An 18,947-nucleotide genomic window follows, 5' to 3' on the forward strand; every position below is an offset into this window, starting at 1 on the left:
TCAGGTTATTTTGTTTTTAATCAAGAAAAAAATACTAAAATACATTAAAAAGTCTTGTCTAAACACAGCAAAACACAGAAAAAGCTATTTATTAAGTAAAAGCAGTAGAAAAAAAAAACTTAATTAATATATCAAGCTCAATCCTTCCTTATAATAGAAGTTATATCAGCAGTTTTAAAACAAACAAAATTTTTAACTAAAATTCTAGTCAGCATCCTGAAACTCATCCTCGTCGTTACCGTTTTGTGCGTAATTTATGGAAACAAAATTTTCCTCCATTCTCCTGGAAATATCTGAAATATCTGCAGAAAAACTGTTGAAAACCTTCAGGGTGAGAAAATCACAAATTCTAACCTGCATCTCCAGCTCCCCTCTCATTAATCACGTAGTGACCTTCCTCCAGATCATCTTCAGCGTCTGCATACAAATTATCATCATCATCCTCATCCATATCATCAGGGTCAGGATTTAATTCCTAAAAATCAGTTAATTAGTGGAATTTAGTGTTTTTGAGTGATTATCCTAACCTGACATAACTTAATAGCTTCATAAATAGAGGAAATGCTTGTGGAATTATCATCAGTTGGGACTAAAATTAATTCGGTGGTTTCATTCTCTGATTCACTATCACTTTCATCGTTTTCTAGGTCTTGTGGCTCATCACCTACAAACTTAGGTTAGTGTGCATGTTTTCTTTTTAACTAAGCCCCCATTCAAAACACATACCAGGCATATAAAGCAGAGTATCCAACATGATATACACACATTCTCCAGGGTACACACTTTCGTCTTTTGAAATAGCATGCAAAGAGATATTTTGATAGGGAATGCAGAAACCGATCGAATCCTTCTCCTGCCAGCATAAGGTGCTGAAAACAATGCAAAATCCCTTAATTAACACCTTTAAAACTAAGGAAAAAACATACCTTTCGCTAACAAACAAGGTTCCAGACCCCAAATCCTTTTTGTTCAGTATTGCCCTTACGTTTCGCTGTTCGTGCTTAATACTGGACGAGGGATATCTAAAAGAGTTCGAAATCACCATTTTCGGTAACTTTTAACCGATTTTTCTGTTGGAAATGTGGGAAAACAGATTAAATGCCAAACACAATTATCTCCGGCAAAATTGTTTGTTTTGGTTAGTTTTGTGTGTGTCAAGTGTCAACTGTCTAAGTTGTCTTCCAGGCCGAGTCTATATCGGTCCTGCTCTATCAAACGCTGTTAAAGTAGTGCAGCAATACACTGCACAACTAATTTGATAACACCTACACTAACATAACCTCAGAATTATTTGTTTTGGTTGTTTGTTTGAAGTAATAACTTTATTAAAATACTTTTTAATAAAGTTAATTGGGGTTGTTTTGCATTAAAAACCTCCACAAAGTAGACGTGCAAATGCTTTGTTTTAACCAGACTGATTTGTTAAGGAATTGCCACGCCGAGAAGTAGGAGGAAAACTTCACACTGTTTCTAACTGGGTTATAGTGAGGTAAGTTTCACATTATTTGGTCTTTTAAGTGGTAATTTAGTGTTGAAACAACACAAAATACACTGAGTATAGTAGTAGGGACTTTAAACACGACAAATATGCAATCGGTGACAACAAGGAACAAGTCAATGTGAATGTTTCAAAGTAAAGGAAATTCAGGCTCGCAAAGTGCTTCAGCTGGGTACTCTTTGGTGTTAACAGCTGAAATGTTACAAATTTACATTGGAGGGAGTAATTATAGCAGTTTTGTGACACTTCAAGGGCCTGAATCTTCATATTAGTAGTCCAGAAGCAGCAACAGAATTCTGTTGAATGCCAAGGAATACTATTTTTCTATACATCTTCTGCCAGAATTGTTTAGATTTGTTGGGAAATTTTAGTGAAAACATTTTCGGGGAAATTATTTAATGGTTGGCAACACTGAGTTTAATAATTGTTTGTTGGCAGTCATCATGTGACAAAATGCCTAATGCAAAGGAAGGACTAATGGAAATACTCCAAAAACTGGACCAGGACAGTCTATTCTCTTTAGCTCGTACTGTAACGCAAAAATTAAAGAAAAGCAGATCTGCTGAAGGTAAAAAAACGGTTTCAGTTTATACAGGGTGGTCCAAATTGTTAGTAGGATAATACAAGGGTGAAAAGTACATAAAATAAGCTCCAAAGTGTTATAATAAACTGTACTTGCACACTGCCCTCTAGTGGAGCTGGCAAATCCTAAAGTGAGCCACAAAAAGATTTTTTTTTTTTTAATTTTAATTTTTTAAGGAAAAATGGGTTTTTTTGTAATTTTTTAGGTGAACTTAAAATAACAAAAACAACTCTTTTTTGGGGCACACATTTATTACCTTCCACCCTTTAAGTAGCCTACAATTTGGACCACCCTGTAGAATATCTGTATACAGGGCGTCCTCCAATTTTTAGATGCAATCCAGAACATAATGAAATTCTCCCCGGATCCAGTGAGCGTCCTAAGACGTAAACTGGTCACCAGGGAGATTTTGTTCGGTTATTTGGAGGACGAAAACGTTAAAGTGCGCCTCCCAATTACCAAAGACGAACTCATCGATATTGTAGCGGATTATTGGAATTTGCCCCGTTTCGGGGCAGTTTTGAAGAAGGAAGGTGACTGTTCTTCAAATAGAGATTTGGAGGTGCGTGGAAAGGATGGGGAAGAGAGCAACGTCAATGTTATGGCTAAAGAGTTTGCGCAATGGTTTTATGCTATGTTGAACGACAATCAGTGTGGTACTGAACATTTTTTCTCAGGTGAGCGAATAAGAAGTTAAATGGGGTCAAAAAAGGGTTTTCAGGAGGTTTACATTTGTTGGAAACGACGTTCTAAACTAGTTCTGACAAAATAAAGCTTTCTATAAGTGTCTAGAATGTAAATCTGGCATTTTCAAGCTGGTTTGCTTGAAAATTAGGTATTTTTTTGCTGATTGTATCAAAAAAGCCAATTTTGGGTGTAAATTTGTTAGAAATGACATTCTGACGAATTGAAGTTTCTAGAATTCAAATCTGGCATGGTTAGAAACCATATTCAAGCTAAATTATCAGAAAATGTCATGTTTAATGCTGATTGTGTCAAAAAAGCCAATTTTGGGTTTAAATTTGTTAGAAATAACATTCTGACGAACTGAAGTTTATAGAATTCAAATCTGGCATGGTTAGAAACCACATTCAAGCTAGATTATCAGAAAATGTCATGTTTAATGCTGATTGTGTCAAAAAAAAGCCAATTTTGGGTTTAAATTTGTTAGAAATGACATTCAGACGAATTGGAGTTTCTAGAATTCAAATCTGGCATGGTTAGAAACCATATTCAAGCTAAATTATCAGAAAATGTCATGTTTAATGCTGATTGTGTCAAAAAAAGCCAATTTTGGGTGTAAATTTGTTAGAAATGACATTCTGACGATTAAAAGTTTCTAAAATTCAAATCTGGCATGGTTAGAAACCATATTCAAGCTAGAATATCAGAAAATGTCATGTTTAATGCTGATTGTGTCAAAAAAGCTAATTTTGGGTTTAAATTTGTTAGAAACGACGTTCTAAACTAGTTCTGACAAAATAAAGCTTTCTATAAGTGTCTAGAATGTAAATCTGGCATTTTCATGCTGGTTTGCTTGAAAATTTGATATTTTTTTGCTGATTGTATCAAAATAGCCAATTTTGTATTTAAATTTATTAGAAATGACATTCTGACGAATTGAAGTTTCTAGAATTCAACTCTGGCATGGTTAGAAACCATATTCAAGCTAGATTATCAGAAAATGTCATGTTTAATGCTGATTGTGTCAAAAAAAGCCAATTTTGGGTGTAAATTTGTTAGAAATGACATTCTGACAAATTGAAGTTTCTAGAATTCAAATCTGGCATTGTTAGAAACCATATTCAAGGTAAATTATCAGAAAATGTCATGTTTAATGCTGATTGTGTCAAAAAAGCCAATTTTGGGTTTAAATTTGTTAGAAATGACATTCAGACGAATTGGAGTTTCTAGAATTCAAATCTGGCATTGTTAGAAACCATATTCAAGGTAAATTATCAGAAAATGTCATGTTTAATGCTGATTGTGTCAAAAAAAGCCAATTTTGGGTGTAAATTTGTTAGAAATGACATTCTAGCGAATTGAAGTTTCTAGAATTCAAATCTGGTATGGTTAGAAACCATATTCAAGCTAAATTATCAGAAAATGTCATGTTTAATGCTGATTGTGTCAAAAAAAAGCCAATTTTGGGTTTAAATTTGTTAGAAATGACATTCTGACGATTAAAAGTTTCAAGAATTCAAATCTGGCATGGTTAGAAACCATATTCAAGCTAGATTATCAGAAAATGTCATGTTTAATGCTGATTGTGTCAAAAAAAAGCCAATTTTGGGTTTAAATTTGTTAGAAATGACATTCTGACGATTAAAAGTTTCTAAAATTCAAATCTGGCATGGTTAGAAACCATATTCAAGCTAAATTATCAGAAAATGTCATGTTTAATGCTGATTGTGTCAAAAAAAAGCCAATTTTGGGTGTAAATTTGTTAGAAATGACATTCTAGCGAATTGAAGTTTATAGAATTCAAATCTGGCATGGTTAGAAACCACATTCAAGCTAGATTATCAGAAAATGTCATGTTTAATGCTGATTGTGTCAAAAAAAAGCCAATTTTGGGTTTAAATTTGTTAGAAATGACATTCAGACGAATTGGAGTTTCTAGAATTCAAATCTGGCATTGTTAGAAACCATATTCAAGGTAAATTATCAGAAAATGTCATGTTTAATGCTGATTGTGTCAAAAAAAGCCAATTTTGGGTGTAAATTTGTTAGAAATGACATTCTAGCGAATTGAAGTTTCTAGAATTCAAATCTGGTATGGTTAGAAACCATATTCAAGCTAAATTATCAGAAAATGTCATGTTTAATGCTGATTGTGTCAAAAAAAAGCCAATTTTGGGTTTAAATTTGTTAGAAATGACATTCTGACGATTAAAAGTTTCAAGAATTCAAATCTGGCATGGTTAGAAACCATATTCAAGCTAGATTATCAGAAAATGTCATGTTTAATGCTGATTGTGTCAAAAAAAAGCCAATTTTGGGTTTAAATTTGTTAGAAATGACATTCTGACGATTAAAAGTTTCTAAAATTCAAATCTGGCATGGTTAGAAACCATATTCAAGCTAAATTATCAGAAAATGTCATGTTTAATGCTGATTGTGTCAAAAAAAAGCCAATTTTGGGTGTAAATTTGTTAGAAATGACATTCTAGCGAATTGAAGTTTATAGAATTCAAATCTGGCATGGTTAGAAACCACATTCAAGCTAGATTATCAGAAAATGTCATGTTTAATGCTGATTGTGTCAAAAAAAAGCCAATTTTGGGTTTAAATTTGTTAGAAATGACATTCAGACGAATTGGAGTTTCTAGAATTCAAATCTGGCATGGTTAGAAACCATATTCAAGCTAGAATATCAGAAAATGTCACGTTTAATGCTGATTATGTCAAAAAAAACCCAATTTTGGGTTTAAATTTGTTAGAAACGACGTTCTAAACTAGTTCTGACAAAATAAAGCTTTCTATAAGTGTCTAGAATGTAAATCTGGCATTTTCATGCTGGTTTGCTTGAAAATTTGATATTTTTTTGCTGATTGTATCAAAATAGCCAATTTTGTGTTTAAATTTATTAGAAATGACATTCTGACGAATTGAAGTTTCTAGAATTCAAATCTGGCATGGTTAGAAACCATATTCAAGGTAAATTATCAGAAAATGTCATGTTTAATGCTGATTGTGTCAAAAAAAGCCAATTTTGGGTGTAAATTTGTTAGAAATGACATTCTGACGATTAAAAGTTTCTAAAATTCAAATCTGGCATGGTTAGAAACCATATTCAAGCTAAATTATCAGAAAATGTCATGTTTAATGCTGATTGTGTCAAAAAAGCCAATTTTGGGTTTAAATTTGTTAGAAATAACATTCTGACGAACTGAAGTTTCTAGAATTCAAATCTGGCATTGTTAGAAACCACATTCAAGCTAGATTATCAGAAAATGTCATGTTTAATGCTGATTGTGTCAAAAAAAAGCCAATTTTGGGTTTAAATTTGTTAGAAATGACATTCTGACCATTAAAAGTTTCTAGAATTCAAATCTGACATTGTTAGAAACCGTATTCAAGCTAGAATATCAGAAAATGTGATTTTTAATGCTGATTGTGTCAAAAAAAGCCAATTTTGCTTGTAAATTTGTTAGAAATGACATTCTGACGATTAAAAGTTTCAAGAATTCAAATCTGGCATGGTTAGAAACCATATTCAAGCTAAATGATCAGAAAATGTCATGTTTAATGCTGATTGTGTCAAAAAAAGCCAATTTTGGGTGTAAATTTGTTAGAAATGACATTCTGACGATTAAAAGTTTCTAAAATTCAAATCTGGCATTGTTAGAAACCGTATTCAAGCTAGAATATCAGAAAATGTGATTTTTAATGCTGATTGTGTCAAAAAAGCCAATTTTGGGTGTAAATTGGTTAGAAATGACATTCTGACGATTAAAAATTTCTGGAATTCAAATCTGGCATGGTTAGAAACCATATTCAAGCTAAATTATCAGAAAATGTCTTGTTTAATGCTGATTGTGGCAAAAAAAGCAATTTTGGTGTCAAATTCCAAGCTAAAACTGTTCAGGAAGTTTAATTTTGTTTAAAACGACATTCTAAGCTTGTTCTGACAAAATATAGCTTTACAAGTGTCTATAATTGAAATATGGCAATGTCAGAAACATTTTTCAAGCTGGATTGTTTAGAATTTCGTGTTTTATGCTGATTGTGCCAAAAAAATCCAATTTTTGATTTAAATTAGTTAGAAATCACATTCTATGACTGTGACTCTATAATTTTAACATTCAATGGCTCCTTTTCTGGTAAATTTTGGATTTTTCCAGCTGCCAGAAAAGAGAATATTTGATTGGAGTTTTGTTAAGTTTTATGGGATGATGCTGACTCAATTAGGACAAAAACCGTATTTTCCTCAGTGTTCTAACATTACCAGATTTTCCAACTTTCCAGGTCGTTTTTCCATAAAAAATCTGGTTTTTTTCTGATTTTCCTTGAGCCGCCGTGTATCAACATTATACTATTTGCTTATTAGACGCAAAAATACTGAAAAATAATAAAATTCCTGTGTGGAAAGTAGGTTTTGTCTGGATATGCCCAAGAATAACACTTTGGAGTCAAATTTGACAGTTGAGACGTTAAGGAACACTTAAATATTTTGCCTGCGTCACGTGACAGCTGTCATAACTGTCAAAACTCACTCACCAGTGTCCTGAAAAGATAAAATGCCAAATAGATGTGTTTCTTTGAAGAATTTGCACTGCAAGTTATGTTTACAGCTCCATGGAGCTAAATTTGACAGTGGGGACGTTACGAAACAGTTCAATACGTTACTTGTGTCACGTGACAGCTGTCTTAAATTCCGAAACTCACCCGCCATTGATCTGAAACTATAAAATTCCAAATAGATGCGTTTCTGTGACAAATTGCATTGTAAGTGGTGTTTACAGCTCCACGGAGTCAAATTTGACAGTTGGGGTGTTAGATAACACTTTAATACGTAACAGGCGTCACGTGACAGCTGTCTTTAAGTGTCAAAACTTATTTACCAACGACCTGAAAGTATAAAGTGCCAAATAGGACGTCCTAAACTGTCATTTAACGTCATCATCTGCCAAAAGTGAAAAGAGAAGAGAAAAGCCAAAAAGAAAAATTTTGAGAACCATTGATAGGTTAGATTAGGGATTTGAGACAGTTTGAGTGTCAGTGATTTAACGACAGTAAAATTCCAAAATTAGAGAAATATTTGGATAACCGCTGATTTCAAAAAAAAACTTTATTTTACTAAGTCCCTAGTTTAAGAACCACTGATAGGTAAGTTATCTCATTCCTCCAATCTTATTCTCTGTCTCATTTGTCCTACAGTCACTGTATACTTTACTTTCAGTCACTCCATTCCTAGAATACACTCCCTGGAAGTAAATTCCGCTCTGACTTTGTATTCCTCCCAACTATGTTGCTTCCAATGGTCCATCTCTAGTTCTTTCCATATATCCATCTCTGTTATCTCCTTCCAATCTTATTCTCTGTCTCATTCGTCTGACAGTCACTGTATACTTTACTTTCAGTCACTCCATTCCTGGAATACACTCCCTGGAACTAAATTCCGCTCTGACTTTGTATTCCTCCCAACTATGTTGCTTCCAATGGTCCATCTCTAGTTCTTTCCATATATCCATCTCTGTTATCTCCTTCCAATCTTATTCTCTGTCTCATTCGTCTGACAGTCACTGTATACTTTACTTTCAGTCACTCCATTCCTGGAATACACTCCCTGGAAGTAAATTCCGCTCTGACTTTGTATTCCTCCCAACTATGTTGCTTCCAATGGTCCATCTCTAGTTCTTTCCATATATCCATCTCTGTTATCTCCTTCCAATCTTATTCTCTGTCTCATTCGTCTGACAGTCACTGTATACTTTACTTTCGGTCACTCCATTCCTAGAATACACTCCCTGGAAGTAAATTCCGCTCTGACTTTGTATTCCTCCCAACTGTGTTGCTTCCAATGGTCCATCTCTAGTTCTTTCCATATATCCATCACTGTTATCTCCTTCCAATCTTATTCTCTGTCTCATTCGTCTGACAGTCACTGTATACTTTACTTTCGGTCACTCCATTCCTAGAATACACTCCCTGGAAGTAAATTCCGCTCTGACTTTGTATTCCTCCCAACTATGTTGCTTCCAATGGTCCATCTCTAGTTCTTTCCATATATCCATCTCTGTTATCTCCTTCCAATCTTATTCTCTGTCTCATTCGTCTGACAGTCACTGTATACTTTACTTTCGGTCACTCCATTCCTAGAATACACTCCCTGGAAGTAAATTCTGCTCTGACTTTGTATTCCTCCCAACTATGTTGCTTCCAATGGTCCATCTCTAGTTCTTTCCATATATCCATCTCTGTTATCTCCTTCCAATCTTATTCTCTGTCTCATTCGTCTGACAGTCACTGTATACTTTACTTTCGGTCACTCCATTCCTAGAATACACTCCCTGGAAGTAAATTCTGCTCTGACTTTGTATTCCTCCCAACTATGTTGCTTCCAATGGTCCATCTCTAGTTCTTTCCATATATCCATCTCTGTTATCTCCTTCCAATCTTATTCTCTGTCTCATTCGTCTGACAGTCACTGTATACTTTACTTTCAGTCACTCCATTCCTAGAATACACTCCCTGGAAGTAAATTCCGCTCTGACTTTGTATTCCTCCCAACTGTGTTGCTTCCAATGGTCCATCTCTAGTTCTTTCCATATATCCATCTCTGTTATCTCCTTCCAATCTTATTCTCTGTCTCATTCGTCTGACAGTCACTGTATACTTTACTTTCAGTCACTCCATTCCTAGAATACACTCCCTGGAAGTAAATTCCGCTCTGACTTTGTATTCCTCCCAACTATGTTGCTTCCAATGGTCCATCTCTAGTTCTTTCCATATATCCATCTCTGTTATCTCCTTCCAATCTTATTCTCTGTCTCATTCGTCTGACAGTCACTGTATACTTTACTTTCGGTCACTCCATTCCTAGAATACACTCCCTGGAAGTAAATTCTGCTCTGACTTTGTATTCCTCCCAACTATGTTGCTTCCAATGGTCCATCTCTAGTTCTTTCCATATATCCATCTCTGTTATCTCCTTCCAATCTTATTCTCTGTCTCATTCGTCTGACAGTCACTGTATACTTTACTTTCAGTCACTCCATTCCTAGAATACACTCCCTGGAAGTAAATTCCGCTCTGACTTTGTATTCCTCCCAACTATGTTGCTTCCAATGGTCCATCTCTAGTTCTTTCCATATATCCATCTCTGTTATCTCCTTCCAATCTTATTCTCTGTCTCATTCGTCTGACAGTCACTGTATACTTTACTTTCAGTCACTCCATTCCTAGAATACACTCCCTAGAAGTAAATTCCGCCCTGACTTTGTATTCCTCCCAACTGTGTTGCTTCCAATAGTCCATTTCATGTAAACCGTCCATCTCTAGTTCTTTCCATCTCTGTTATCTCCTTCCAATCTTATTCTCTGTCTCATTCGTCTGACAGTCACTGTATACTTTACTTTCAGTCACTCCATTCCTAGAATACACTCCCTAGAAGTAAATTCCGCTCTGACTTTGTATTCCTCCCAACTGTGTTGCTTCCAATGGTCCATTTCATGTAAACCGTCCATCTCTAGTTCTTTCCATATATCCATCTCTGTTATCTCCTTCCAATCTTATTCTCTGTCTCATTCGTCTGACAGTCACTGTATACTTTACTTTCAGTCACTCCATTCCAAGAATACACTCCCTGGAAGTAAATTCCGCTCTGACTTTGTATTCCTCCCAACTATGTTGCTTCCAATGGTCCATCTCTAGTTTTTTCCATATATCCATCTCTGTTATCTCCTTCCAATCTTATTCTCTGTCTCATTCGTCTGACAGTCACTGTATACTTTACTTTCAGTCACTCCATTCCAAGAATACACTCCCTGGAAGTAAATTCCGCTCTGACTTTGTATTCCTCCCAACTATGTTGCTTCCAATGGTCCATCTCTAGTTTTTTCCATATATCCATCTCTGTTATCTCCTTCCAATCTTATTCTCTGTCTCATTCGTCTGACAGTCACTGTATACTTTACTTTCAGTCACTCCATTCCAAGAATACACTCCCTGGAAGTAAATTCCGCTCTGACTTTGTATTCCTCCCAACTATGTTGCTTCCAATGGTCCATCTCTAGTTCTTTCCATATATCCATCTCTGTTATCTCCTTCCAATCTTATTCTCTGTCTCATTTGTCCTACAGTCACTGTATACTTTACTTTCAGTCACTCCATTCCTAGAATACACTCCCTGGAAGTAAATTCCGCTCTGACTTTGTATTCCTCCCAACTATGTTGCTTCCAATGGTCCATCTCTAGTTCTTTCCATATATCCATCTCTGTTATCTCCTTCCAATCTTATTCTCTGTCTCATTTGTCCTACAGTCACTGTATACTTTACTTTCAGTCACTCCATTCCTAGAATACACTCCCTGGCAGTAAATTCCGCTCTGACTTTGTATTCCTCCCAACTATGTTGCTTCCAATGGTCCATCTCTAGTTCTTTCCATATATCCATCTCTGTTATCTCCTTCCAATCTTATTCTCTGTCTCATTTGTCCTACAGTCACTGTATACTTTACTTTCAGTCACTCCATTCCTAGAATACACTCCCTGGAAGTAAATTCCGCTCTGACTTTGTATTCCTCCCAACTGTGTTGCTTCCAATAGTCCATTTCATGTAAACCGTCCATCTCTAGTTCTTTCCATCTCTGTTATCTCCTTCCAATCTTATTCTCTGTCTCATTTGTCTGACAGTCACTGTATACTTTACTTTCAGTCACTCCATTCCTAGAATACACTCCCTGGAAGTAAATTCCGCTCTGACTTTGTATTCCATCCAACTATGTTGCTTCCAATGGTCCATTTCCTGTAAACCGTCCATCTCTAGTTCGTTCCATATATCCATCTCTGTTATCTCCTTCCAATCTTATTCTCTGTCTCATTCGTCTGACAGTCACTGTATACTTTACTTTCGGTCACTCCATTCCTAGAATACACTCCCTGGAAGTAAATTCCACTCTGACTTTGTATTCCTCCCAACTGTGTTGCTTCCAATAGTCCATTTCATGTAAACCGTCCATCTCTAGTTCTTTCCATCTCTGTTATCTCCTTCCAATCTTATTCTCTGTCTCATTCGTCTGACAGTCACTGTATACTTTACTTTCAGTCACACCATTCCTAGAATACACTCCCTGGAAGTAAATTCCGCTCTGACTTTGTATTCCTCCCAACTATGTTGCTTCCAATGGTCCATCTCTAGTTCTTTCCATATATCCATCTCTGTTATCTCCTTCCAATCTTATTCTCTGTCTCATTCGTCTGACAGTCACTGTATACTTTACTTTCAGTCACTCCATTCCTAGAATACACTCCCTGGAAGTAAATTCCGCTCTGACTTTGTATTCCTCCCAACTATGTTGCTTCCAATGGTCCATCTCTAGTTCTTTCCATATATCCATCTCTGTTATCTCCTTCCAATCTTATTCTCTGTCTCATTCGTCTGACAGTCACTGTATACTGTACTTTCGGTCACTCCATTCCTAGAATACACTCCCTGGAAGTAAATTCCACTCTGACTTTGTATTCCTCCCAACTGTGTTGCTTCCAATAGTCCATTTCATGTAAACCGTCCATCTCTAGTTCTTTCCATCTCTGTTATCTCCTTCCAATCTTATTCTCTGTCTCATTCGTCTGACAGTCACTGTATACTTTACTTTCAGTCACTCCATTCCTAGAATACACTCCCTGGAAGTAAATTCTGCTCTGACTTTGTATTCCTCCCAACTATGTTGCTTCCAATGGTCCCTCTCTAGTTCTTTCCATATATCCATCTCTGTTATCTCCTTCCAATCTTATTCTCTGTCTCATTTGTCTGACAGTCACTGTATACTTTACTTTCGTTCACTCCATTCCTAGAATACACTCCCTGGAAGTAAATTCCGCTCTGACTTTGTATTCCTCCCAACTATGTTGCTTCCAATGGTCCATCTCTAGTTCTTTCCATATATCCATCTCTGTTATCTCCTTCCAATCTTATTCTCTGTCTCATTCGTCTGACAGTCACTGTATACTTTACTTTCAGTCACTCCATTCCTAGAATACACTCCCTGGAAGTAAATTCCGCCCTGACTTTGTATTCCTCCCAACTGTGTTGCTTCCAATGGTCCCTCTCTAGTTCTTTCCATATATCCATCTCTGTTATCTCCTTCCAATCTTATTCTCTGTCTCATTTGTCTGACAGTCACTGTATACTTTACTTTCGTTCACTCCATTCCTAGAATACACTCCCTGGAAGTAAATTCCGCTCTGACTTTGTATTCCTCCCAACTATGTTGCTTCCAATGGTCCATCTCTAGTTCTTTCCATATATCCATCTCTGTTATCTCCTTCCAATCTTATTCTCTGTCTCATTTGTCCTACAGTCACTGTATACTTTACTTTCAGTCACTCCATTCCTAGAATACACTCCCTGGAAGTAAATTCCGCTCTGACTTTGTATTCCTCCCAACTATGTTGCTTCCAATGGTCCATCTCTAGTTCTTTCCATATATCCATCTCTGTTATCTCCTTCCAATCTTATTCTCTGTCTCATTCGTCTGACAGTCACTGTATACTTTACTTTCAGTCACTCCATTCCTAGAATACACTCCCTGGAAGTAAATTCCGCTCTGACTTTGTATTCCTCCCAACTATGTTGCTTCCAATGGTCCATCTCTAGTTCTTTCCATATATCCATCTCTGTTATCTCCTTCCAATCTTATTCTCTGTCTCATTCGTCTGACAGTCACTGTATACTTTACTTTCGTTCACTCCATTCCTAGAATACACTCCCTGGAAGTAAATTCCGCTCTGACTTTGTATTCCTCCCAACTATGTTGCTTCCAATGGTCCATCTCTAGTTCTTTCCATATATCCATCTCTGTTATCTCCTTCCAATCTTATTCTCTGTCTCATTCGTCTGACAGTCACTGTATACTTTACTTTCGGTCACTCCATTCCTAGAATACACTCCCTGGAAGTAAATTCTGCTCTGACTTTGTATTCCTCCCAACTATGTTGCTTCCAATGGTCCATCTCTAGTTCTTTCCATATATCCATCTCTGTTATCTCCTTCCAATCTTATTCTCTGTCTCATTTGTCCTACAGTCACTGTATACTTTACTTTCAGTCACTCCATTCCTAGAATACACTCCCTGGAAGTAAATTCCGCTCTGACTTTGTATTCCTCCCAACTATGTTGCTTCCAATGGTCCATCTCTAGTTCTTTCCATATATCCATCTCTGTTATCTCCTTCCAATCTTATTCTCTGTCTCATTCGTCTGACAGTCACTGTATACTTTACTTTCGGTCACTCCATTCCTAGAATACACTCCCTGGAAGTAAATTCTGCTCTGACTTTGTATTCCTCCCAACTATGTTGCTTCCAATGGTCCATCTCTAGTTCTTTCCATATATCCATCTCTGTTATCTCCTTCCAATCTTATTCTCTGTCTCATTTGTCCTACAGTCACTGTATACTTTACTTTCAGTCACTCCATTCCTAGAATACACTCCCTGGAAGTAAATTCCGCTCTGACTTTGTATTCCTCCCAACTATGTTGCTTCCAATGGTCCATCTCTAGTTCTTTCCATATATCCATCTCTGTTATCTCCTTCCAATCTTATTCTCTGTCTCATTCGTCTGACAGTCACTGTATACTTTACTTTCAGTCACTCCATTCCTAGAATACACTCCCTGGAAGTAAATTCCGCTCTGACTTTGTATTCCTCCCAACTATGTTGCTTCCAATGGTCCATCTCTAGTTCTTTCCATATATCCATCTCTGTTATCTCCTTCCAATCTTATTCTCTGTCTCATTCGTCTGACAGTCACTGTATACTTTACTTTCGTTCACTCCATTCCTAGAATACACTCCCTGGAAGTAAATTCCGCTCTGACTTTGTATTCCTCCCAACTATGTTGCTTCCAATGGTCCATCTCTAGTTCTTTCCATATATCCATCTCTGTTATCTCCTTCCAATCTTATTCTCTGTCTCATTCGTCTGACAGTCACTGTATACTTTACTTTCGGTCACTCCATTCCTAGAATACACTCCCTGGAAGTAAATTCTGCTCTGACTTTGTATTCCTCCCAACTATGTTGCTTCCAATGGTCCATCTCTAGTTCTTTCCATATATCCATCTCTGTTATCTCCTTCCAATCTTATTCTCTGTCTCATTTGTCCTACAGTCACTGTATACTTTACTTTCAGTCACTCCATTCCTAGAATACACTCCCTGGAAGTAAATTCCGCTCTGACTTTGTATTCCTCCCAACTATGTTGCTTCCAATGGTCCATCTCTAGTTCTTTCCATATATCCATCTCTGTTATCTCCTTCCAATCTTATTCTCTGTCTCATTCGTCTGACAGTCACTGTATACTTTACTTTCGGTCACTCCATTCCTAGAATACACTCCCTGGAAGTAAATTCTGCTCTGACTTTGTATTCCTCCCAACTATGTTGCTTCCAATGGTCCATCTCTAGTTCTTTCCATATATCCATCTCTGTTATCTCCTTCCAATCTTATTCTCTGTCTCATTTGTCCTACAGTCACTGTATACTTTACTTTCAGTCACTCCATTCCTAGAATACACTCCCTGGAAGTAAATTCCGCTCTGACTTTGTATTCCTCCCAACTATGTTGCTTCCAATGGTCCATCTCTAGTTCTTTCCATATATCCATCTCTGTTATCTCCTTCCAATCTTATTCTCTGTCTCATTCGTCTGACAGTCACTGTATACTTTACTTTCGGTCACTCCATTCCTAGAATACACTCCCTGGAAGTAAATTCTGCTCTGACTTTGTATTCCTCCCAACTATGTTGCTTCCAATGGTCCATCTCTAGTTCTTTCCATATATCCATCTCTGTTATCTCCTTCCAATCTTATTCTCTGTCTCATTTGTCCTACAGTCACTGTATACTTTACTTTCAGTCACTCCATTCCTAGAATACACTCCCTGGAAGTAAATTCCGCTCTGACTTTGTATTCCTCCCAACTATGTTGCTTCCAATGGTCCATCTCTAGTTCTTTCCATATATCCATCTCTGTTATCTCCTTCCAATCTTATTCTCTGTCTCATTCGTCTGACAGTCACTGTATACTTTACTTTCGGTCACTCCATTCCTAGAATACACTCCCTGGAAGTAAATTCTGCTCTGACTTTGTATTCCTCCCAACTATGTTGCTTCCAATGGTCCATCTCTAGTTCTTTCCATATATCCATCTCTGTTATCTCCTTCCAATCTTATTCTCTGTCTCATTCGTCTGACAGTCACTGTATACTTTACTTTCGGTCACTCCATTCCTAGAATACACTCCCTGGAAGTAAATTCTGCTCTGACTTTGTATTCCTCCCAACTATGTTGCTTCCAATGGTCCATCTCTAGTTCTTTCCATATATCCATCTCTGTTATCTCCTTCCAATCTTATTCTCTGTCTCATTCGTCTGACAGTCACTGTATACTTTACTTTCGGTCACTCCATTCCTAGAATACACTCCCTGGAAGTAAATTCTGCTCTGACTTTGTATTCCTCCCAACTATGTTGCTTCCAATGGTCGATCTCTAGTTCTTTCCATATATCCATCTCTGTTATCTCCTTCCAATCTTATTCTCTGTCTCATTCGTCTGACAGTCACTGTATACTTTACTTTCAGTCACTCCATTCCTAGAATACACTCCCTGGAAGTAAATTCCGCTCTGACTTTGTATTCCTCCCAACTATGTTGCTTCCAATGGTCCATCTCTAGTTCTTTCCATATATCCATCTCTGTTATCTCCTTCCAATCTTATTCTCTGTCTCATTCGTCTGACAGTCACTGTATACTTTACTTTCGGTCACTCCATTCCTAGAATACACTCCCTGGAAGTAAATTCCGCTCTGGCTTTGTATTCCTCCCAACTATGTTGCTTCCAATGGTCCATCTCTAGTTCTTTCCATATATCCATCTCTGTTATCTCCTTCCAATCTTATTCTCTGTCTCATTCGTCTGACAGTCACTGTATACTTTACTTTCAGTCACTCCATTCCTAGAATACACTCCCTGGAAGTAAATTCCGCTCTGACTTTGTATTCCATCCAACTATGTTGCTTCCAATGGTCCATTTCCTGTAAACCGTCCATCTCTAGTTCTTTCCATATATCCATCTCTGTTATCTCCTTCCAATCTTATTCTCTGTCTCATTCGTCTGACAGTCACTGTATACTTTACTTTCGGTCACTCCATTCCTAGAATACACTCCCTGGAAGTAAATTCCACTCTGACTTTGTATTCCTCCCAACTGTGTTGCTTCCAATGGTCCATTTCCTGTAAACCGTCCATCTCAGTTATCTCCTTCCAATCCACTACAATTGTCTGCTTCTCTCTCTCTCATTCGTCTTAATTTACAGACGCCAAACTCCGACTAAACATGTACTCGAATACAAACTGCGAAACCACCGAAGTGGACGGTGACGTCAACGAGGTAACCGCCACTCTTTTGAAAATCCGCTTCCAACACAGTTTACACTTCAACCCGAACACTTCCTTGGATGGAATTCAAGGTAGAATGGATCCGCACGGTTTAGTGGTGGTTCTAAGCTGCGGTACCGTGCACGTTAAGGACGTTTGCGCAGGTGTTTTCGAACAAGTGTTCGCCTTGGCGCGGGATCCTTTCACTGAAAATAACTGGAAAATCAAAAATACCGAACTAAATTTACGGTCGAAAAGTGATGTGTTTGAGTTGCCTAAGTTGTGTGATAGTGAATTGACTGGCGCTTTGTTACATTTACCTTCGGAATAAACGTTTTTTTTAGTTATTTCTGGTTTAACTCTCTAAGATAGGTAATCAAGTTTGACGCCCTCTAGCGGCCAAACGGTGCAACCTAGCACTGCCCGCTCAACGTCACGTGATAGCCCCATTCATTCGCTACCTACGATCATCTGATGTGTCTATCCGGAATGTTCCAAATAATCGAGTTATTGGCGATTTTTTGAAAAAATGCACCGAAATTTTGTCTAAATGAAGGTTTTGTTTGGCCTACTATACTGACTGCCGCCATATTGGATTTATTCGTGTCAAGGTGGCCATTTTACCTAATTTTGGTATGGAGAACACAAATCTTGTATCCGTTTTGCTGTAACTGCCGCCATTTTGTCACTGACCTTGAAGTTAGGACATTTTTGGCAGTTTTTGAAACATGGCACCCTTAAAAAATGACATTTTGACAAATGACACTTTAGGTCACATTTCCAATGTTAATTTAAACTAATTATGACAGTTAAAGACAATTTTCAAAATTCAAAAATTTTTCAGAAAAATTCATTGGGTTACCCCCTTTAAAAATGTCAAGAATCTAGTTTTTTATTTTTCAAAGTGAACCGGTGCGTTGTACGGAAAAGTTTTATATTTAATAAAAGTTGCGTCTCTTTTGAGGGTCAAAAATGGTAAAAAATTCAATATTCTAACTCAAGCAGTTTTCGAGATATTTGGAAAAATGTCCGAAAAAAGGTAATCAAGTTTGCCGCCCCCTAGCGGCCAAACGGTACAACTTAGCCTGGTTCTGTCAACGTCACGTGATAGCCCCATTCATTAGCTACCTACGATCATCTGATGTGTCTATTCGGAATGTTTTAAATAATCGAGTTATTTGCGATTTTTTGAAAAAATGCACCGAAATTTTGTTTAAATGAAGGTTTTGTTTGTCCTACTATACTGACTGCCGCCATATTGGATTTGGACGTGTCAAGGTGGCCATTTTAACTAATTTTGGTATGGAGAACACAAATCTTGTATCCGTTTTGCTGTAACTGCCGCCATTTTGTCACTGATCTTGAAATAATGGCATTTTTGACAGTTTTCAAGATATGGCACCCTTAAAAAATAACATTTTGACAAATGACACTTTAGGTCACATTTCCAATGTTAATTTAAACTAATTAAGACAGTTAAAACCAATTTTCAAAATTCAAAAATTTTTCAAAAAAATTCTTGGAGTCACCCCCTTTAAAAATGTCAAGAATCTAGTTTTTTATTTTTCAAAGTGAACCGGTGCGTTGTACGGAAAAATTTTAAATTTAATAAAAGTTGCGTCTCTTTTAAGGGTCAAAAATGGTAAAAAATTCAATTTGCTAACTCAAACCGTTTTCGAGATATTTGGAAAAATGTCCGAAAAAAGGTAATCAAGTTTGCCGCCCCCTAGCGGCCAAACGGTACAACTTAGCCTGGTTGTGTCA

At 36.9% G+C, this 18,947-nt stretch overlaps 2 protein-coding genes across 3 annotated transcripts; one reads left to right on the plus strand and one right to left on the minus strand.

Annotated features, from left to right (window-relative positions):
• Positions 1–73: 73 nt before the first annotated feature.
• icln (chloride nucleotide-sensitive channel icln) lies at positions 74–1,145 on the minus strand. The gene is made up of 5 exons (XM_081988760.1): positions 927–1,145; positions 727–869; positions 528–664; positions 355–475; positions 74–302 (listed from the first exon to the last, which is right to left on the minus strand). The coding sequence occupies exons 1-5, from the start codon at positions 1,043–1,045 to the stop codon at positions 205–207; spliced, it is 618 nt and encodes a 205-aa protein (XP_081844886.1). The 5' UTR covers positions 1,046–1,145; the 3' UTR covers positions 74–204.
• A 136-nt stretch (positions 1,146–1,281) lies between these two features.
• Positions 1,282–17,530, plus strand: LOC145735033 (uncharacterized protein C3orf38 homolog). 2 transcript variants are annotated; one of them, XM_081988755.1, is made up of 4 exons: positions 1,282–1,489; positions 1,870–2,066; positions 2,414–2,758; positions 17,123–17,530. In XM_081988755.1, exons 2-4 carry the CDS (start codon positions 1,952–1,954, stop codon positions 17,512–17,514), a joined length of 852 nt encoding a protein of 283 aa, XP_081844881.1. In that variant the 5' UTR covers positions 1,282–1,489; positions 1,870–1,951; the 3' UTR covers positions 17,515–17,530. The 2 variants fall into 2 exon arrangements, with proteins under 2 accessions (XP_081844881.1, XP_081844880.1); XM_081988754.1 differs by having other exon boundaries at positions 1,937–2,066.
• The last annotated feature ends 1,417 nt before the right edge of the window (positions 17,531–18,947 follow it).

Source organism: Ips typographus, linkage group LG10 (assembly GCF_016097725.1).
Source record: "Ips typographus isolate SLU linkage group LG10, UJ_Ityp_2.0, whole genome shotgun sequence".
NCBI lineage: Eukaryota > Metazoa > Arthropoda > Insecta > Coleoptera > Curculionidae > Ips > Ips typographus.